Source organism: Oncorhynchus keta, chromosome 30 (genome assembly GCF_023373465.1).
Source record: "Oncorhynchus keta strain PuntledgeMale-10-30-2019 chromosome 30, Oket_V2, whole genome shotgun sequence".
Taxonomy (NCBI): domain Eukaryota; kingdom Metazoa; phylum Chordata; class Actinopteri; order Salmoniformes; family Salmonidae; genus Oncorhynchus; species Oncorhynchus keta.
Window position 1 is genome coordinate 42503787 of NC_068450.1, and position 22631 is coordinate 42526417.

General features: G+C 45.8%; 1 protein-coding gene across 1 annotated transcript; it reads right to left on the reverse strand.

Annotated features, from left to right (window-relative positions):
• Positions 1 to 517: 517 nt before the first annotated feature.
• Positions 518 to 22626, reverse strand: vimr2 (vimentin-related 2). The gene is made up of 10 exons (XM_035744683.2): positions 22293 to 22626; positions 21316 to 21460; positions 20720 to 20869; positions 20239 to 20358; positions 16054 to 16149; positions 13799 to 13936; positions 12301 to 12438; positions 9678 to 9788; positions 9122 to 9246; positions 518 to 1377 (listed from the first exon to the last, which is right to left on the reverse strand). The coding sequence occupies exons 1-10, from the start codon at positions 22406 to 22408 to the stop codon at positions 1335 to 1337; spliced, it is 1182 nt and encodes a 393-aa protein (XP_035600576.1). The 5' UTR covers positions 22409 to 22626; the 3' UTR covers positions 518 to 1334.
• Between the last annotated feature and the right edge of the window lie 5 nt (positions 22627 to 22631).

Here is a 22631-nt window from a genome sequence, read left to right on the forward strand (position 1 = left end):
TACCTAGTTAAATAAAGGTGAAATAAAATACTTTTTTTTTTTTTTAAAGAGGGGGGTGGCAGGGGGCTGGGTGGGATATGTCTTTTGTGGGTCCAGTCCTCGGAGGCAGAGAACATGATTGAGTGCTGCAGCCCTGAGAAAATAAAGGCCCCACAGACCCACCGGTCTGCTTCCTCCACTGCTCACCATGTTTCATGTCCACGCAATTAAACAAGTCCCCCTGACCGCTTGCAGCCTTCTCCTAGTGTGTGTGTGTGTGTGTGGATGCGTTTCAATTCACCAGGAGATCACCGGCTGTAGCAAATCTTATCTGAGCCATTATTAGCGGTATTGTTCATCTTTATGGCTGAGCAAACAAGCCTCCAATACCGTCAATAGCTGAGAACGTTCACATGTGAGGTTAAGCATGAAGACAAATGGGGCAGGGATCACACGGCATAACTCATCCTCTGTTAAAATGGTGCAGTTATGATTGTGAAATAAGGCACTTAAGTGGAGAGTGAAAAGGACAAGAAGGTGATGTCAAGCAAAATGTTTTTATTTTTATTGTTATGGTTTTAACTTGACTAAGTTCCTCCAGGTGTCATGGGCAGAGAATGAGCAAATAAGTCAGGAACAGCACACAAGCTATCTGCTGGCCAGCTGTATGGGAGCTGCAGAATGTCAACTTCAACAACCATTTGCAAAGCTAATATACCAGTTCGCAAGTATACATGAACAGTGTAACTGACTTGACTGTCATTTCTGTGTAAAAACCCACATTAATGCATGACTGTAAAACAAATGAATGGTGACCTGCCATGATCAGTTAAGGCTATCTTATAGGATATAAGAGCTGTCCAATGGCTGTGAAGAGTGGAGAGGTCAGTGGTTAAGAGCGTTTAATGGGCTCATGCTGGAGTGAGGGTTAACGGGAGGTAAATGATTCTGCAGAGTCAGTCAGTGTGTGTGTGTGTGTGTGTCATATCAGTGAGTTAGCTCCAGAGACTGTAGCCACAACAGATAGAGACCACTTAAGGAAATTTCACAGACACTGAATACACACTCTATCCGGTCCCATCCCCCTCCACCCCAATGTTAGACAACTTCATCTTTCTTATAGGACAGGGGTCACCTGCCAGTGACCTGTTATCAATGGCCCTGGCACGCCCTCCAGACCTCGTTAATCTGTCATGATACTTTTATATCTGCTCAAATGGTTGTGTGGCGGTTAGCTTCATGTGATCTCTAATGGCCGACTTAGGTCTGTTGTGTTTTGGCAACGCATGAAATCTGTATGGGAGGATATCCATCGCCGAAAGCAGGTTGGTTGGTCTGGTCTGCATCGGTTCCTCTCACAGGTAGCAAAGCCTCGCATCCTCCTCTTCCACCAAACCTCTGGGAATAGAAGAGAGGAAAGGGAAGAGAGGAAAAGGAAAACTGTAAGAAGGTCTGCTGATAACACACACACACACACACACACACACACACACACACACACACACACACACACACACACACACAGAGTTCTTCCACTTCAGCTAGGAGGACTTGGCTAGCCTCCATAGAAACATTGTCTGTTTTATTTACTTCTTAATAAGCCACTATGAAAGCATACCTATCGGAGTTACGGATATTGCTTTTTCATATTATTGATTTCAACCAGATTGTTTAGATAAGATGTGAATTAGATCAGATGAATTCCATCAGTTGTGCCTATTTCATTCATTATAGCCAGCATATCAGGGCTAGGGGTAATCTCAATATCTGTTTAAACCTCTGCTTGTTCTTGTTGTGTCGTCTACCACTAAGACATTGTTTGTGTCCCAAATGGCACCTTATTCCCTATAGTGCACTACTTTTGACCAGAGCCCTATAGGCCCTGCTCACAGTCCGAGTTACACACGTAACACTGCAAGCAAGTGAATTGTCAACATTAAGACTCCATCACTGGGGAGCTACAACAGCGGCGAGCATCTGGTCCAAATGGCTCAGTGTACATTTTACAGGCGAGACTCGTGTCATAAGGCTCTCTTCTGCAGACACATTTCCAAGGTGTGGAGAGAAGCTTTTTTTCCATTTCTTATTCATGCTTTTAAATCACAGATGACAAAACAGCCCTGTTAACAAGATGTTTAAAAAAGTAAAGCAATGTCGCACCCAGACCGTCTTGCCTGACTGTGTCTTGACAAAGTGTTTGTGTATGTATGTAAATGTAGGCGCGTCATTGGAACAGTCTGTTCAGGAACCAGAGTGTTTAAAAGATGCTACGGTGGGTTGCGGGGCTGCTGACATTAACAGGCTGGCGGATAAAGTGGCTTGGCAGAGACCCAGCCCACGGTCCTGACAGTGTGAGGTCCCCCCCACCCCCTGTCCATTCTAATGAGGAATTGTTTGAGGCTGCCTCTTCCTGAGCCGCAAGGGGGGGCTCCCAAGGATCGGATGCGTAAGGAAGGGGAGTCCAAATGTAGGGGGGTCAGCAAGGGCAAAGTGCATCACTCTACATACCAGGATGGCAGATGGTTGAGCGCACAGACAGACAGACACAACAGGAGGGAGGCATGACAGAAACACAAAAAAAAACGTCTTCAATAGGCACACCGGACAGGAAACTGCATCATGTTTTCTGGGGCTGTCGTAGGGTCTGTTTCCTGTGACCCCTGTTAACCTTGAATGTCAGGCCTTTGTTCTCAGGAATGTCTTAATATGGATATGGAGTTGCCCAGGTGACATACTACATGTTCACAGTGTAGAGCTACACAAATATTGTGAACAAAATCGAAAATATCACGCCATCTGAAGACGCCATTGTCATTGTAATACTACAGAGGCCTCTGTACACTCTTCTCAATTTACATCAACAACATAGCTCAGGCAATAGGAAGCTCTCTCATCCATTTATATGCAGATGATACAGTCTTCTACTCAGCCGGCCCCTCCCCGGATTTTGTTTTAAACGCCCTACAAGAAAGCTTTTTTAGAGTCCAACAAGCTTTCTCTGCCTTGTTCTGGACACCTCCAAAACAAAGGTCATGTGGTTTGTTTAGAAGAATGCCCCTCTCCCCACAAGTGTGATTACTATCTCTGAGGGTTTAGAGCTTGAAGTAGTCACCTCATACAAGTACTTGGGAGTATGGCTAGACGGTGCACTGTCCTTCTCTCAGCACATATCAAAAGCTGCAGGCTAAAGTTAAATTTGGTTTCCTCTATCGTAGTCGCTCCTCCTTAACCCCAGCTGCCAAACTTAACCCTGATTCAGATGACCATCCTACCGATGCTAGATTACAGAGACGTCATTTATAGATCGGCAGATAAGGGTGCTCTCAAGCAGCTAGATGTTCTTTAGCATTCAGCCATCCGATTTGCCACCAATGCTCCTTATAGGACACATCACTGCACTCTATACTCTTCCGTAAACTGGTCATCTCTGTATACATGTCGCAAGACCCACTGGTTGATGCTTATTTATAAAACCCTCTTAGGCCTCACTCCCCCCTATCTGAGATATCTACTGCAGCCCTCATCCTCCACATACAACACCCGTTCTGTCAGTAACATTCTGATAAAGGTCCCCAAAGCACACACATCCCTGGGTCACTCCTCTTTTCAGTTCGCTGCAGCTAGCGACTGGAACGAGCTGCAACAAACACTCAAACTGGACAGTTTAATCTCAATTTCTTCATTCAAAGACTCAATCATGGACACTTACTGACAGCTGTGGCTGCTTTGCATGATGCATTGTCTCCTCTACCTTCTTACCCTTTGTGATGTTGTCTGTGACCAATCATGTTTGAACAATCATTAGTTAACCTCTTGAAACTAGGGGGCACCATTTTCATTTTTGGAAAAATAATGTTCCCAAAGTAAACGGGTTATTTTTCAGGACCAGATAATAGAATATGCATATAATTGACAGCTTACGATAGAAAACACTGTCTGTGAATATAACAGAACTGATATTGCAGACGAAAGCCTGAGAAAAATCCAATCAGGAAGTGACTCTTATTTAGCTGCGATCTTATTGCGTCCCTATTGAGCAGTGAAAGGGATATCAACCAGATTATTTTTTCTATGGATTCCCTAATGTGTCTAGTGTCACAAGACATAGTTTCAGGCTTTTATTTTGAAAAATGAGCGTGAGCGACAACATTGCGTCAATGGTCAGCTGGTGGCTCTCAGAGTGATATGTGCGTAATAGACAAATGCGGCCATTGTTTCTCTCACTCCTACTAAGAAGCCAACTGACCCGGTTGATATATTATCGAATAGATATTTGAAAAACACCTTGAGGATTGATTATAAAAAAGGTTTGCCATGTTTTTGTCGATATTATGGATCTAATTTGGAATATTTTTCACCGTTGTCGTGACCGCAGTTTCCGGTGGATTTGTCAACCAAACGTGAAGAACAAATGGAGGTATTTCAGCTATAAAAATGATCTTTATGGAACAAAATTAACATTTGCTGTCTAACTGGGAGTCTCGTCAGTGAAAACATCCGAAGATCATCAAAGGTAAACGGTTAATTTGATTGCTTTTCTGATTTTCGTGACCAAGCTTCTTGCTGCTAACTGGACATAATGCTATGCTAGGCTATCGATAAACTTACACAAATGCTTGTCTTGCTTTGGCTGTAAAGCATAATTTCAAAATCTGAGATGACAGGGTGATTAACAAAAGGCTAAGCTGTGTTTCACTATATTTCACTTGTGATTTCATGAACATGAATATTTTCTAGTAATTTTTGTCCATTGCGTTATGCTAATTAGTGTCAGTTGATGACAATTCTCCCGGATCCAGGATGGGTAGTTCCAAGAGTTAACACTGCTGTGTAGTCTTTTTTCACTACTACATAAGCCATAAGCCCTGTAGGTTATCCATTGTTATGCATAGGGACATTTGGGTGAAATGTATCAATGTCTCGAGTATGGCGCTGGAGGGGATGGCTGCCATTTTACGGGCTCCTGACCAACTGTGCCATTTTGTTAGTTTTCTTTTCTGCATTTTTGTAACTCATATTGTACATAATGTTGCTACCGTCTCTTATGACATCAGAACAGCGATTATTCACCTCGAACTGGAAAAACATTTTTTCTTTAAAGATTCCGATGTGAAGGATTTGCTTTGTCAAGACAAGGCACAAATTCCCGTCATCAGCGTGAAGACAGAGAAAATGGGGGAGAAGTGCCTTGTAAGAATTCGCCAATGAGTAAGTAAACCACCACTACCCTCTATATTATTGGCCAACGTGGAATTATTAGAAAATTAGCTAGACGATCTATGATTAAGACTACCCTACCAACGAACATTAAAAATTGTAATATCTTATGTTTCACCGAGGTGTGGCCAAACGACGACATAGAGCTGGCTGGCTTCTCCGTGCATCAGCAGGACAGAGCAGCTACATCTGGTAAGACGAGGGTCGGGGGTGTGTGTCTATTTGTCAGTAACTGATGGTGCACGATGTCTAATATTAAAGAAGTGTCGAGGTATTGCTCGCCTGAGGTATAATACCTCATGATAAACTGTAGACCACACTATCTACCAAGCGAGTTCTCATTTATACTATTCGTAGCCGTCTATTTACCACCACAAACCGATGCTGGCACTAAGACCGCACTCAATGAGCTGTACAAGGCTCATTGTACAAGGCCATAAGCATAAGCTTCTGGAAAATGCACATCCAGAAGCGGTACTCCTAGTGGCCGGGGACTTTAATGCAGGCAAACTTAAATCTGTTTTACCTTATTTCTACCAGCATGTCAAATGTGCAACCAGAGGAGAAACCAGAGGAGGAAAAAAATAAACATACAAAGCTCTCCCTCGCCATCCATTTGGCAATTCTGCCAATAATTCTATCCTCCTGATTCCTACTTACAAATAAAAACTAAAGCAGAAAGTACCAGTGACTCGCTCAATACGGAAGTGGTCCGATTACACAGATGCTATGCTACAGGACTGTTTTCCTAGCACAGACTGGAATATGTTCCAGAATTCATCCAATGGAATTGAGGAGTATACCACCTCATTCACTAGCTTCATCAATAAGTGCATCGACGACGTCGTCCCCAGTGACCGTACGTACATTTCTGAACCAGAAGCCATGGGTTAAAGGCAGAATCCACACCGCGCTAAGGGCTAGAGCTGCCGCTTTCAAGGAGCAAGACACTAATCCGGACGCTTATAAGAAATCCCGCTATGCCCTCAGATTAACTATCAAACAGGCAAAGTGTCAATACAGGACTAAGTTTGACAAATATTTTACAGACTACAAAAGGGAGACCCAGCCACAAGCTACCCAGTGACGAAAGCCTACAAGAAGAGCTAAATGCTTTTATATGCGCTTCGAGGCAAGCAACACTGAAACATGCATGAGAGCACCAGCTGTTTGGGACAATTGTGTGATCACACTCTCAAGACTTTATAACAGGTCAATATTCACAAAGTCGTGGGGCCAGATGGAATACCAGGACGTGAACTCAAAGAACGCACGGGCCAACTGGCAAGTGTCTTCACTGACATTTTCAACTTCTTCCTGACCGAGTCTGTAATACCTACATGTTTCAAACAGACCACCATAGTCCCTGTGTCCAAGAAAGTGAAGGTAACCTGCCTAAATGATTACCGCCCCGTAGCACTCATATCGGTAGCCATGAAGTGCTTTAAAAGGTTATAGCTCATAAAATCATCATGCCGGAAAACCTAGACCCACTCCAATTCACATACCACCCTAACAGATCCACAGATGACACCATTTTTAGTCACACTCCACACTGCCCTTTCCCGCCTGAACAAAAGGAACACCTATGTGAGAATGCTGTTCATTGACTACAGCTCAGAATTCAACACCATAGTGCACACAAATCTGATCACTAAGCTAAGGAACCTGAGACTAAACACCTCACTCTGCAACTGGATCCTGGACTTCCTGTCGGGATCCTGGACTTCCTGTAAAGGGTAAGCAACAACACACTGGGGCCCCTCAGCGCTGCATGCTCAATCCCAGTCCCCTCATGTACTCCCTGTTCACCCATGAGTACATGGCCAAGCACGACTCCAACACCATAATTAAGTTTGCTGACGACACAGCAGTGGTAGGCCTGATTACCAACAGCGATGAGACAGTCTATAGAGAGGAGGTCAGAGACCTGATAGTGTGGCGCCAGGACAACAACCTCTCCCTCAATGTGAGTAAGACAAAGGAGATGATCATGGATTACAGGAAAAGAAGGGCCGAACAGGTCTCCATTAACATCGACAGGGCTGAAATGGAGCGTGTCGAGAGTTTCAAGTTCCTTGGTGTCCACATCACCAACAAACTATCATGGTCCAAACACACCAAGACAGTTGTGAAGAGGGCACAACAAAACCTTTTCCCCCTCGGGAGACTGAAAAGATTTGGCATAGGTCCCCAGATCCTCAAAATGTTCTACAGCTGCATCCTGACCGGTTGCATCACCACCTGGTATGGCAACTACTCAGCATCTGACCCGTAAGGCGCTTGTGTGTACGGCCCAGAGCTTCCGGACATCCAGGACATATATACTAGGCGATGTCAGAGGAAGGCCCCAAAAATGTCAAAGATTTCCGTCACCCAAGTCATAGACTGTTCTCTCTGCTACCGCATGGCAAGTGGTACCGGAGCGCCAAGTCTAGAACCAAAAGGTTCCAGAACAGCTTCTACCCCAAGCCATAAGACTGCTGAAAATGTATCAAATGGCCGCCCGGACTATCCCCCCTTTGTTTTTACATTGCTGCTACTCGCTGTTTATTATCTACGTATAGTCACATTACAAATTTCCTCGACTTAACTGTACATTTACTCGGTACTGGTACGCCCTTATTATAGCCTCGTTATTGTTATGTAATTCTCTTGTGTTACTTCTATATATATATATATTTTTTTTTTAAATTTTAGCAAGGCCTTCTCTGCTGGCCTAAACATCATCAGAATATAATTTTAAAAAATATATATTTTCCCACAAATATGTATTAAATTATTCCCCAGAGTAAGAGTTATACTCTTCATTTCATAGCTTTCCTCTTGGTTGCACTGCTTCCAGCCCCAGGTTGAGATTTGGAGGGCTGGTCTTTATGTTAGATCTTTTATCCAATCATATTCAGCCATCATGTGTTTACCGGGGGTCTAAAATCTGCCCTCAGGCCTTCAGAATCAACAGTGCGGGCGCTTGTAGCTTAAAGTGAATGGAAATGAAAATTTAGTGTCAACCAATCAGCTTTAGAGTTGGCTATTGTACGCCTGCTGGCTGGCTCCAGTGTTACACAGGAGCCAGCTAGCAGGCGTAGTGCGTGCACGTCTTTTGATTGGATTACCAATATTGAGAGGCAGGTCCTATATGGGCAGGTCTATGCAAACCTCAGAACTAGGAAACTGAATTTGATAAACTAATTAATTTGCGTACTACTAAGCTGTTTTTTTAACCCACAATGGCGGAAGGAGGAGAAGATATCGATTTGGTCGAGGATATAATTATAACGCCATTCTCAAGACAAACTTTTCAAGAAAAGTTAGACATTGTCAGGAGAGGTCGCCCGATGCCGACCCTACAAAGCCTGTCACAGGCGGGAAAGAGGTTAATTCGCCACTTTCAAAGTTCCAACTAGGAGCGCTATCAATGGCTCACAGGCCCCGAGAAGCACTGCAAACTGTACTGCTGGGAATGCCTATTATTTGCAAGTGATAGATTTGGTGTTTGGAGCCACACTGGCTTTGCAAACTTGAGTTGTCTAACCAAGGCAGCAATGAGACACAGCTGGGCACTTACAAGCAATGGTGCTTTTGAAAACTTTTGGGGACACCCGAGTGGATCTACAGCTCAACGAACAAGCGCGCAGGGCAACAGGAGCTGCACAATGAAAAGGTATTATACTCTTCCACTGCAATTCTATGAATAAAAATGTCAATTTCAAGGTGACGCAACGCCTGGTTTTATACTGCGTTTGTCTTAATTAATTCGGGTGGGACTGTGTAGGACTGCACTGAAGGCCCAGCCCCCAGGCCCACGGCACGCCACTGCATTAACTCTATTTCTTGAACTGCATTGTTGGTTAAGGGCTTTTAAAGTAAGCATTTCACGGTAAGGTTGTTGCGCATGTGATAAATACAATTTGATAAGGCCCACCTGTAGGCAGCGATCTCGATTTCCCGGGCCATCTTCTGACCCAGCAGCTCCTCGTAGTCATCACATTGTTCCGTCATCTGGACCTGCAGCTCATGCTGCTGCCTCCGCATCTCCTCAAGACGACACTGAGGAGAAACGGAGAGATAATGGGCCACGTTCTAATAGCCGCACAAGCATACTACCACTTAGTATTAAGCCATGTATCTATGTATTGGACACATTCTAAGTGGTATGCTAGTGTGGTTATTGGAACAGAGCCATTGGGTTTATGGGATGGGTGGAGGGAGAAGTTATTGGAATAGAGCCATTGGGTTTATGGGATTGGTGGAGGTAGAAGTTATTGGAATAGAGCCATTGGGTTTATGGGATGGGTGGAGGTATAGAGGTTGACCCTAACATCTGGTCTATGGTCTGATATTTAACTTTCTACCCTTAGGATTGAGGGTAGGGTAAACTGTTCATAGATCTGTGATTAGGGGCCATGTCTACTTGGAGCAGAGATGGTGGGGTACTGTACTTGGGTCAGTTTAAGCTCGGTGTGGTCTGTCCCTCTTACCTCCAGCTCAAAGATCTCCTCCACATACGCTTCTCTCTTCATCTCAATCTCATCTTCCAGCTCCTCACCACACTTCTCCAGCTCTGCAAGCTCCTTTTCAAGCTCTGCAATCTATAAACACAGGTATAAACGCAAAAACACAGAAATTCAGGTACATAGTCAGAGGAAACATGAGATGCGTGACTTAATCTCTGCCAATGTCATTCTAAACAGCACATTGAAACCTCTAACTGTATACTACACACACACATACAATCACACCTGGCTCCCTGCTGTCCACTGAACAAAAATGTGAATCCAACTGTTAAGTTTTTTTTTGTTAAGTACTTTGTATCCGCTGCTTTTAAGGTATGTGTGTCCCCATAGGAGGCAGTGTTTTTGAAATTCTCTGTCTGTCATCTTTACTCGCACCTATAATCCCATACCTCTTTCACTCTATGGGGAGTTGAGTTGTAGCAGGGCGTTGCGCTCCCTCCTCCGAGAGGCGTACGTAACACCAACATGTAAAGTGTTTCATGAATTGAAATAAAAGATCGCAGAAATTTTCCATACACACGAAAAGCTTATTACTCGAAAGTTTTGTGCACAAATGTGTTAACATCCCTGTTAGTGAGCATTTCTCCTTCGCAAAGATAATCCATCCACCTGACAGGTGTGGCATATCACGAAGCTGAATAAACATCATGATCATTACACAGGTGCAACTTGTGCTGGCGACAATAAAAGACCACTCTAAAATGTGCAGTTTTTGTCACACAACACAATACCACAGATGTCTAAAGTGTTGAGGGAGCGTGCAATTGGCATGCTGATTGCAGGAATGTCCACTAGAGCTGTTGCCAGAGAATTTAGTTCATTTCTCTACCATAAGCCACCTCTAACGTTTTAGAGAATTTGCAGACCACGTGTATGGCGTCATGTTGGCTGATGTCAACGTTGTGAACAGAGTGCCCCATGGTGGCAGTGGGGTTATGGTATTGGCAGGCTTAAGCTACGGACAACAAATGCAATTGCATTTTATCGATGGCAATTTGAACGCACAGAAATACCATGAAAGGTATCTATGACCAACAGATTGCATATCTGTATTTCCAGTCATGTGAAATCCATAGACTAGGGCCTTAATGCATTTATTTCAATTGACCGATTTCCTCGTGTTGTTCCTGCATGTTGCGTTTATATTTTTTGTCCAGAGAAGTTAAACAATTAGCTGTCAGAGACGGATGAGGATACGTCCTAAATGGCACTCGATTCTCTATATATATTCTCTGGTCAAAAGTAGTGAACTACATATGGAGCCATCTGGCAGACGGCCCCAGTCAACTAGGTCTCTCTCTCTCCCTCCCCTGGTCGGATGCCCTGTGTGTGGGCAGGGGGGGTTGGGTGTGTGTCATCCCCATCAATGCATGTTCTACTCTATTATACACACCTCTAAGCTGAGCCTGATTTCACTGCAAGGTTGTTTGTTTGGCCAAGTTGTGTCTCAGTGAGAAACCAGAACTGGAACATCCATCATGGCCGGTGAGTGATAGATTAAGGGAGGGGAGAAAGACAGGCAGGGACGTGTCCATCAGACTAGGCCCAGGCTAGGCAGAGCGAGGACTCGCGTGCTGCACATTAAGGGAAGAGGAGACGGTGTTATGAGAGTGCGACTGCGGTTACAGAGGGGGCCTGTTTATTTAAAGACCACAACCTCGGTAATGGGAACCAAACCTCCATGTTTGTTGTGGAAATGGAGAGGTGTCGGCTGTGGTCCGACCACTGATGATTACGGTGGAGCGAGCAGTTAAGCCAGTTACTGTCGATTTAAGTCATTGACTGATTCTGTTAAGTGTGGATTCTTGAATGATAGATGAACTGCAATGGGAAGTTCCAGCATTTCCTTGAATACTGTAAACTTGAGTGAATCATTGAGTTTTGGGTTGGCTGGAGACTAATTCTTGAAAGACATTCTACCATTTTATCAATAAAGCCTCTCTGTTGTGTGTTTCTTTTTCTCTAGGAGACGGGTGATATATGATGTTCTATTTCCATTGTTCAGTTTGGGGTTGGAGTCTCTGGAGACACAGAGGAGGAATGTGTGAAGTTTTAAGAAGTTGATGATGAAGAAGAGAGAGTACTGTGAAAAGTCTGTCTAATAATATATATAAATAATATATATAAATGAGAGAGAGAGAGAGAGAGAGAGAGAGAGAGAGAGAGAGAGAGAGAGAGAGAGAGAGAGAGAGAGAGAGAGAGAGAGAGAGAGAGAGAGAGAGAGAGAGAGAGAGAGAGAGAGAGAGAGAGAGAGAGAGAGAGAGAGAGAGAGAGAGAGAGAGAGAGAGAGAGAGAGAGAGAAGTCACTCATTGAGAACTCCTGAGGAGTGCCTTTCTCTCCCTAAACTTTACTGTCTGTGGGAAGAAGCCATACATTTTCTACAATTCCTCTTGATTTCGTGGCTGATGTTTGATGCTGAACTCATGGTGGGGCTGGCTTTTCTGAGGAGATGTCTGAGAACTGTGAATTTACTGGAAGGAAAGTTTACGGGAAAGAAAGAAACTTGAGAAACAGTCAAAATCAGCAGGTAGTGATTGTCTGAGAAAAAGTAGGTGAATGCCAGAGAGAGAGATAACGGTTCCTCACCAGTTTCTTCAGTTCGCTGACGTCCGTTATCTGGCCAACGCCTGTGACCCCCGCAGGTCTAGCCACCGTCAGCTCCTTTCCAGCTCCAATGGCGACAACAGCACCAGCAACAACCGCACCAGTTTCCCTACACTCACACTGGAAACATAACATAGTTCACTGCATGACACTAGTTGGGGGGTAGCCACAAGTACAATAACCACAAGTAGATATTTCAGTCTTACGGTCGTTGTTTAGAAATGCAGTATGCGTGGGTTATTCATGTGCAATGAAGTCCTTATGTAGATACACTTCCAGTAAAGTGTTAACCTTTCCCCCATAAAGGGAATGGTGAAGAGGAACAACTTAGACAGCAAACGAGTGGCATCAAGGGCTCACAGGTGTGTCAGAGTCATCCAGCAATCACAATCACACTTCAATCCCAATGGCAATCATTTGGGGATGGAGACAATTGCACCTTGTAAGACACTAATGGAGGCCAGGCCCAGACCGCAAGCTGTCCAGCTGGCAATGAACGAGGGAAGGAGGAGGGGAGGATGAAGTGGGAAGGAGAGTGTAAGTGTCTGGGTTAGAGAGATTAAGAACTGTGGTCAATTTCTACTAGTTCTCACAGTCTCACATCCGAATTAAACATTCATCCATGTTTTGCAAACGTCAAATTTCAAAGTGTGTAAGGTTAAGTTTAGGAATTAACTTCTAATGTTTAAGGTTAGGGCTACATTTAGGAATTAACTTTGAATGTTAAAGGTTAGGGTTAAGTTTAGGCAGCCCGAAACCTTAATGTTTCTATCGCTGGATTAGATAGCTGGAGTAGATGCTCACACCCAACCACCATCCCTGTCCACCATGGTCTCGCAAAACCAAAACTTACTTGACGGTAACAGCGCACACTGTTGCCCATAGTGGCCGGTTTCCAGGTCATCTTTTGACATCCACAGACAAATGGACATCAACTATTGACTTTAATCACAGGTAACCTGGCTGGAAATTTAGCCCAAAGCCTTTTCACATACACATGCACTCACACACACCGCCTAGGGGCCTGGGAAGGAGCCCAGGGGTCTGATTACGAACGTGACCTCGCTTGGGGGGGGCAGACATCCCCGACCCGGGACCCTATGGTGGGTCAGACCCCCCTGGAGAGCAAGGTTGACCCCAGCAGAGCACCTCTAGCTTGTAACACACTCACACAAACTCTCTTTCTGTAAAACACACCAATATAGACACACCAACGCAAGACACAGAGGGAGAAAGTGGGTCTGTACTGGTGTGCGGCAGCACCTCCGAATCTAAGTTTCGCCTCCAGTGTTATGTCAAGAGGAAAAGAAAACAAGCGGGCACGTCCCTCTGCGATGTGAGAAGGCTCATATTTAGCCAGACGGTTTGGGGAAGAAAGGGGGAGTGGTGTGTAGCCGGTGAGTGCACTGTCAGGAGTTACATTGTGTGTGTGTTCTGTTTTTGTGACATGCACATTGTGTGTATGCTCCAGACTCTGTACCTGGATGGTCTCAGCCAGCTGGCTGTAGTTCTCCTTGATATCTATGAGGGCTGAATTGATGTCAGGGTTGCAGAACTCCAGGACTCCTCTCCCTGCTGCAGCTGGACTCTCTACAGGGGCCACCATGTTCTGAACCGTCTGCAGACACACACACACACACAATTAAGTAAGTGGATAACAACATTAAGCCCCCACCGTGTACGTCTTCAGGTCACAATACCTAAAATTCCATTATTAACCTCCATGCATCTATCATAGCAGAATGAAGTGCTGGAGAAATACCAAAGCAGCTTGACCCTCATCTAATTTTTCCTCGACATGAGTAACGGCGGCTGATTCATCAGGAGAATAGGTGTTTGGAAATGCCTGATAATAATAGCAGTTAATAAAACAAAGGGGGACTTCTGTTTTCATTGAGCTGGTGCTGTGAGTTATTCAGTGCAGGGAGTTATCGAGCATGTCCCTGAGGGAGTGTGTTAAACGTAGCCGGCCAGCCGAGTGGCCGGGATTCACAGAGGAGAAAAAAGAAACTGAGTGATGGAACTGCCTCGCTTTCTCCCTCTCTCACTGCTCCCAGTTTCTTTTCTCTCTGCCTCGGCCTCTCCTACCGCCTCAGCCTCTCCTATCTTCTTTTCTGCTGTCTCCCTCTGCCCCTCTCCCTCTGATATTGCATTAACACCCCTACTCTTACGAAGTGCCATGGGATCTTTAGTGACCACAGAGAGTCAGGACACCCATTTAATGTCCCATCCGACAGACTGCATCCAACACAGGGCAATGTCCCCAATCACTGCCCTGGTGCATTGGAATATTTTTCTTAGACCAGAGGAAAGGGAGCCTCCTACTGGCCCTCCAACACCACTTCCAGCAGCATCTGGTCTCCCTTGCAGGGACCAACCAGGACCAACCCTGCTTAGCTTCAGAAGCAAGCCATCAGTGGGATGCAGGGTGGTATGCTGCTGAGATTGCCCTGTGTAGGGTGCCGTCTTTCGGGTGGGACGATAAACGAGTGCCTTTCTGTGGTCACTAAAGGTCCCATGGCATTTATGGTAAGAGTAGGGGTGTTAACCCCGGTGTCCTGGCTAAATTCCCAATCTGGCCCTCATACCATCATGACCCCCTAATCATCCCCAACTTCCAATTGGCTCATTCATCCCTCCTCCTCTCCCCTGTAACTATTCTCCAAGTTGTGCTGTAAATGAGAATGTGTTCAGTCAACTTACCTGGTAAAATGGAAAATAAATAAAACGATTGGTCTATAAACTCATTTACCACCTAGTGATGTCACCGGGCAAGCTAAAACAGACATTTCCGGTGGTCTTTTCAAACACTAAAAGGGCATTATTATTTTCACGATTTCACAGTATTATTCCAACCTCCAACAATACATTTCACTGCACCTATCCGGTGTTTGTGACAATAAATGTAAAACAAATTATATAGTGTGGAAATATATAGAAAACACAGGTCAATTATGTTTTTGACAGCACTGTGCCTTTAAAAATATGTGGGTTTTTGGTAATGAAATTAAAAGGCACAAGGCGATATTTATTAAAATAACCGGAAAGGAAAATTGTTTCTCCAAAACAAAATATAAGTGTTGATATTAGTTGGCAGAGGTCTTTACCTCAACTTGCGTGTTGATGTATTTCTAATACCCGTTAAGACTTTTTGTTTGCAGATGTTTTCCCCCCCTTTCCCTCTGTTTGACCAGAAATTAAAGCCATTACTTGATATGCTCTTGTGACCTTCACATGTTAGAAATTTCCTTCAACAACTGGTCATATCACCTGTGAGATCTATCCTTGGCAAGGCTTATTCTGGCTCTACCCTGCTTTGCTCTAATCCTGTCTCAGTACCACAATTGTTCCTCGTAAAATAACTACTGTTCATGGTAAAAACCTGGTCAACAAGGTGGCCGGGGTCATCTGAACCCGTGTTGCCCCCCGGCAAACCCTAATGGGAATCTCTCCAACACCAGCCCTTGTCTGGAGTTTTAGTGGCTTTGGCTAAACAGAAAAGCTTGCTGCTTGTGTAAAAGTGGTGGTTCAGCAAACCTTGCCAAAGATCTGAAGACTCAGTGGGTAAACAGTCTATTGGCATGCATGAAATATGGGTTCAAACCCAGTCACACATGTAAGTAATGACTCAGAGAGCCATTGAGTAGTATACTTTTCCTCATGTGTGTACTAATACTGTGGGATAATCAATGTTTGCCATCCAGCCATATCTAGGATATGTCCCTTCTCTCTTACCGTCTCATGCTGTGCCTCCATGTGAGCCAGTTGTTCCTCATAGATGTTCACCTGCTCCCTCAGGGCCAGACAGTCTGTGGTCACTACATCCACTTCCTACAAAGGGGTGGCAGACAGACAGGTCAATAGAAAACCGAAAGCACTCGTATGTTGAAAGCTCCCGCTTGTCTTTTGATAGACTAGATGTCATTTTCACAAGATTGCTTACACCAGTGTTTCCCAAACCGGGTGCTGGGGGCCCAAAGGGGTGCACCCGTTTGTTTTTGCCCCCGCACAAAGACGCTTGATTCAACTAATCAACTCGGCATTAAGCCTTTAGTTGAATCAGGTGTGTTAGTGCTCGGGCAAAAACTAAAATGTCTACCCCTTTGGGTCCCTGGAACCAAAATTGGGAAACACTGGCTTGCACCAATCCAATCCTTTAATATCTACACTGAACAACATAAAAACACAACATGCAACCATTTCAAATATTTTACTGAGTTACAGTTCATAACAAGAAAGTAAATTGCAATAAATTCATTCAGCCCTAATCTTCCACATGACTGGGAATACAGATATGAATCTGTTGGTCACAGATACCTTAAAAAAAAGGTAGGGGCCTGGATCCGAAAACCAGTCAGTATCTGGTGTGACCACCATTTGCAGCGCAACACGTCTCCTTCACATGGAGTTGATCAGGCTGTTGAGTGTGGCCTGTGGAACATTGTCCCACTCCTCTTCAACGGCTGTGTGAAGTTGCTGGATATTGGCGGGAACTGGAATATGCGGTCATACACGTCGATCCAGAGTATCCCAAACTTGCTCAAATGGGTGACATCTCTGGTGAGTATGCAGTCCATGGAAGAACCTTGACATTTTCAACGTCCAGCAATTGTGTACAGATCCTTGTGACATGGAGCCTTGCATTGTCATGCTGAAACATGAAGTGATGGCAGCGGACGAATGGCACGACAATGGGGCTCAGGATCTCATCACGGTCTCTCTGTACATTCAAATTGCCATCGATAAAATGCAATTGTGTTTGTTGTCAGTAGCTTATGCCTGCCCATACCATAACCCCACCGCCATCATGGCGTACACTGTTCACAATGTTGACATCAGTAAAACAGTTACGACGCCGAACTGCAATCAGGTCAAGACCCTGGTAAGGACGACGAGTACACTGATTAGCTCCCTGAGACGGTTACTGACAGTTTGCGCAGAAATTCTTTGGTTAAGCAACCCACATTTTCATCAGCTGTCCAGGTAGCTGGTCTCAAGACGATCACGCAGGTGAAGAAGCCGGATGTGGAGGTCCTGGGCTGGCATGGTTACGCGTGGTCTGCAGTTGTGAGGCTGGTTGGACGTACAGCCAAATTCTCTAAAACGGTGTTGGAAATGGCTTATGTCAGATAAATTCATATTCAATTCTCTGGCCACAGCTCTGGTGGACATTCCTGCAGTCAGCATTCCAATTGCACGCTCCATCAAAACTTTAGACATCTGTGGCATTGTGTTGTGTGACAAAACTGCACATTTTAGAGTGGCCTTTTATTGTCCCCAGCACAAGGTGCACCTGTGTAATGATCATGCTGTTTAAATCAGCTTCTTGTCAGGTGGATGGATTACCTTGTCAAAGGAGAAATGCTCACTAACACGGATGTAGGGAGGAGGGTAAGGGGCTAGGTGTGGTAAGGGGAAGGTAAGGGCTAGGGGTGGTAAGGGGTTGGGAGGAGGGTAAGGGGCTAGGGGTGGTAAGGGGTAGGGAGGGGGCAAGGGCTAGGGGTGGTAAGGGGTAGGGAGAGGGGTAAGGGCTAGGGGGGGTAAGGGGTTGGGAGGGTAAGGGGCTAGGCGTGGTAAGGGGTAGGGAGGGGGTAAGGGCTAGGGGGGGTAAGGGGTAGGGAGGAGGGTAAGGGGCAAGGGCTAGGTGTGGTAAGGGGAAGGTAAGGGCTAGGGGTGGTAAGGGGTTGGGAAGAGGGTAAGGGGCTAGGGGGGGTAAGGGGTAGGGAGGGGGGTAAGGGCTAGGGGGGGTAAGGGGTAGGGAGGAGGGTAAGGGGCTAGGGGTGGTAAGGGGTAGGGAGGGGGTAAGGGCTAGGGGGTAAGGGGTTGGGAGGAGGGTAAGGGGCTAGGGGTGGTAAGGGGTAGGGAGGGGGTAAGGGATAGGGGTGGTAAGGGGTAGGGAGGGGGTAAGGGATAGGGGTGGTAAGGGGTAGGGAGGGGGTAAGGGCTAGGAGGGGTAAGGGGTAGGGAGGAGGGTAAGGGGCTAGGGGTGGTAAGGGGTAGGGAGGGGGTAAGGGCTAGGGGGGGTAAGGGGTAGGGAGGGGGTAAGGGCTAGGAGGGGTAAGGGGTAGGGAGGAGGGTAAGAGGCTAGGGGTGGTAAGGGGTAGGGAGGGGGTAAGGGCTAGGAGGGGTAAGGGGTAGGGAGGAGGTAGGGGCTAGGGGTGGTAAGGGGTAGGGAGGAGGGTAAGGGGCTAGGGGTGGTAAGGGGTAGAGAGGAGGGTAAGGGGCTAGGGGTGGTAAGGGGTAGGGAGGAGGTAGGGGCTAGGGGTCGATTTGAAATTCAGAACAAAAGTACCATGACGCACTATTTCCTCAACCAGCAGGTAGCTAGACAACGCAATGCAGAGGAAGAGGGGCTAATTAGCTAAAAATGCCTTCGTCCTCGATTCCATTCAGCGGCAGGGTTTATCCAGCCCTTTTAAGTGCCTGATTAATTGGTGATGAATTCAATTACTCCTGGTGCTAGCATTTGTATCTGAATGCAAAACGGGTAGGGTCCAACGGTGGAACCTTCCTGCTGTGGCTGCCTGAAAACATGGGTCCCTGATGGACGTCACACATAAGGCAAGCGGTCTGTTACTGTTATCTCTGGGCAAACACAAGGCCGTAGATTGGAGAGTCATGCACTCACAGTCTATGGACTGTAAAGACCAAAGAGATCCCCCCTAGATCACCCTTCTCTTCTCTTGTTCCTCATCCATCGCGTCAGGCTAGCTGTGCTTTATAGCACCGTCTTCTGCTTTGGATTTGGATGAGAACCAGCCAGCTACCCCAGCCTTCTTCCACTGTGGGAGCCTTGGTGGGAGCCTGCTGAACCTTTTAAACACTATAAGCCTCAGCCCCAGATAAAAGCTCAAAAGAACACTCCGAGAATTGGCTGGCAGAGAGACGGACAGACAGACCATGGAGTTTGTCCAAGATGTGGGCAGCTTTACCACAAAATACAAACAGGCTTAATCAATAGCTAATGGCAAGGCTGGATTTTAAATACACAGCCATGCCTTGTTTTAAGCCTCTTCCAAAGTTTGTCTGCTTGCCTACTGAGAAAGACTGCAGCCTCCTCTCGTGGAGCTGCTTCCAACACCGGTTCACAATCACATACAATCTCTCCTCTCCCTGCCTGTTTCTGTTGGTTTGTTTGCCACCCGACTCTAAGCACTCTCCACGCTCCAGCTGCTTTCCAATCGGAGCCAGAATCTGAGCCAGCCAGCAGCATTACTGCACCGACTACATTACAGTCCGTATTGCATCTGTATAGGAGAAATTAAAGACTGAATGACTCAATAAGGAGACATGTCAACAGCCTCTCCCACATCTGGGCTGGCAGCGGGGAGATGGGCTGTGAAGGCAGGGACATGTGTGGTGTGGTAGGCAGTGAGGGAATGGGATAGTAGGGTTTGTTAGGACTGGGGTTTTGTGGTTGTGTTGTGGCCACCGGCCCAGACTGTAGGACTGATAATTAATCAACACCCTGTGGGTAGAGATACAGAGGAGCAGCAGGGCTATGCTGAGCCACACAGCTTATGAAATTCGTTTTTTTGAATAGTAGAGAATAAAACAGTGTTGGCAAATCATGGCAATAGTGCCGTCTAGTGGTAGTTATACATTAGTACAGTCAGTTTATTAGTTCTCCTAAAGAGATTTTGGCCTTCTTTGACTATTTAGATAATTCAGGCTGCTTTCCACCCTTCCTTGCCTATTTGCAATCTTTCATTTTGAGGAATGAACAAACTGGGAAAATTGGGTATAATAGTTGAGCTACCACAAGTTAGATCTATGTCTATGTACAGGTTCTAAATTGACAGTAGCACACACACACACAAAGTCTACTTATTGTCAGAGAATAAAAGACCAACAAAGACACCAGTTCAACACAATTACTAAACAGTGACACCAAAATGAAACAGGAAGCGAGGTCATTACCAGGCCAACGTCTTCCTGTTCCAGTTGGACGAGGGTCCTCTGCTGAACGGTCTCCTCATACTGCTCCTGCAGACACTCCAGCTCTCTCCTCAGCTCCTCCACATCAAACAGGCTCTGGTCCTGGACACACACAATGACTTATCAGTCTGGCACTGGTAAGTAATGGTAATGGTCTGTGACAATGGCTACCTGTCAATTTGGCAGCCCGCGTGCCTCTCTGATTCAGAGGGGTAGGGTTAAATGCGGAAGACACATTTAAGTTGAATGCATTCAGTTGTACAACTGACTAGGTATACCCTCTTTCCATCTGCACAGTGGCTGTACATATAGACGCTCACGCTGACACATACACACTCACATTCGTTCGCACACATACTACTTATCTGTCACGGGAACCAACCACCATTAGACAACAGGTTCCTTTTCTCCTAGCATTCATGTGACATGAATGCCTCCACTCTGCTGCGTTGTTAATATGTACCCTCTCCTTGCGCAGTCTCTCCATCACGGCGTCCAGGCTGTATTCAGGGACAGCTACGGTTGTGGAGGTGGTCTGTTGGCCGGTCAACCTCTCCTCCAGCTCACAGATCTGGGCCTCCAGAGACTCATTGTCCTCCTCAAAGCAGCGTGCCTATAGGGCGCACACAGCATGTACAAATGGTATGGGAATGTACATGAATGTTAAGAGTTGCAAAATTCTGGTCATTTTCCCATAATTCCCAGTTTTTTCAGAAATCCCAGTTTGACTATTAGAATTCATGCTTATTCCTTCCTTGATTGCGGGAATATTCCAAGTGTGATTTCTGGAAAATCTGGGAATTCGGGTAAGGTTACCAGAATTTTTGGGGAGTTGTTGCTTCCTTGGACCATCTGTGTAGAATAGACTTGGGTCAAATGCATAAGAAATACCTTTGAACTTTTGGGACTATCCCATTGGTTCTACTGTATTTGTTGGTCACTCTAAAATCGAGCACAGTGCTCAAGTTAGTGTTCATTGTGACCCTTAGGTGTCAAGTTTATATAACCTTATAGAACCTTAGAAGAATGTTTCAAGGGTTGAATCCATCCAGGGCTCACCATGTTGATGAGGGCGACAAAGCGATCATTTAGGGCGGCAATGATGCTGCGGTCTTTAGCGAATCGGACCAGACTCTCCTTATTGAGCATCTTGGCAGCCACAAAGTCCAGCTGGACACACGTACACTTCTCAGCAGCCGCACCCCTGTGGGAGACACACAGCTTATGAGATGCCTGAGTTTGTATAAAGCCCTGGAGAGAGACACACTAGCACAATACATTTCAAAAAAGTATCAGCATCAGTTTTGTGCATGTACATAGAAAATCTAAGATAGCAATCCCTAAAAAGTATTTACTGCATAGCATTGCTGCCCCACCCAAATTATATCTGTGTAAATGAACACAACAGAGGGGAATATATCATCATTATCTGATGGAAGTTTTTTTTATTTTTAAGGCATTTGTCAACACCCTTCAAACTTTTCCCTTGGGACAGACAACTAACGTAACCAAACATGCATAACTAACACTAAACACACAATAGCCAATTGGGGGACATTCAATACTGCATATGAAATCCATGCAAAGCTACCACACACACACACGTGCTTGCAATTCAATGAAATAAATATTTAGACATACTTAAGGAGTGAAAGGAAACAAACATCTGGTCCCTAGGATGTTGCTGCCTGGTCCCACAGATGTTGTCGGACACGTTCTAGTTTTAATCTAAGCAGTCCCCCAAGAAGAAAGGACACTAGCTTGCCGGCCTGTGGTACACCGTAGTAAACCATCCTCAGTGCACAGGGTGTTCTCCATAAAGCCCTTTCCAGTGCTCCATATGCATGTTGAGTCATGTTTGATAAGAGCTTACCGTAGCAAAACATTTTGTGACAGAAAACATAAATCCTTGAGTTTAGGTAGTACCTCCACATTTCACTCAGTTTCTAAATGCTTCCCCACCCCCCTACTGAACAGGACCCAGGCCCCCTAAGCCATGAAGAGGTGAGGGGGCTACCAAGAAACCACACACTGACCTGGCCTTGACCGCTGAGGAGCGGTACTGCCCTCCACAGCCTCCGCCGGACCGTCCATTCCGACTCCACTGCTCCTCAAACTGCCGGCGGTAGGACGACACTCTCAGCATGGCCATGGCTGATACTGGGACACGTACTGCAGGCTGGGGCTACAGTAACAAATAATGGCAAACGGATGACAGTGAGTCCAGTTTGAGGACTTTATACATGGAGATGAAGGGGAATGTTGCATCCAGGCGATGGATCTCTCACGGCCCGCTGACTGGACTAACTATAGGGGCTCACACCAACAGCTGGCCATTTCACACAGAGCAGACAAATCGGCCATAGCAACGATGT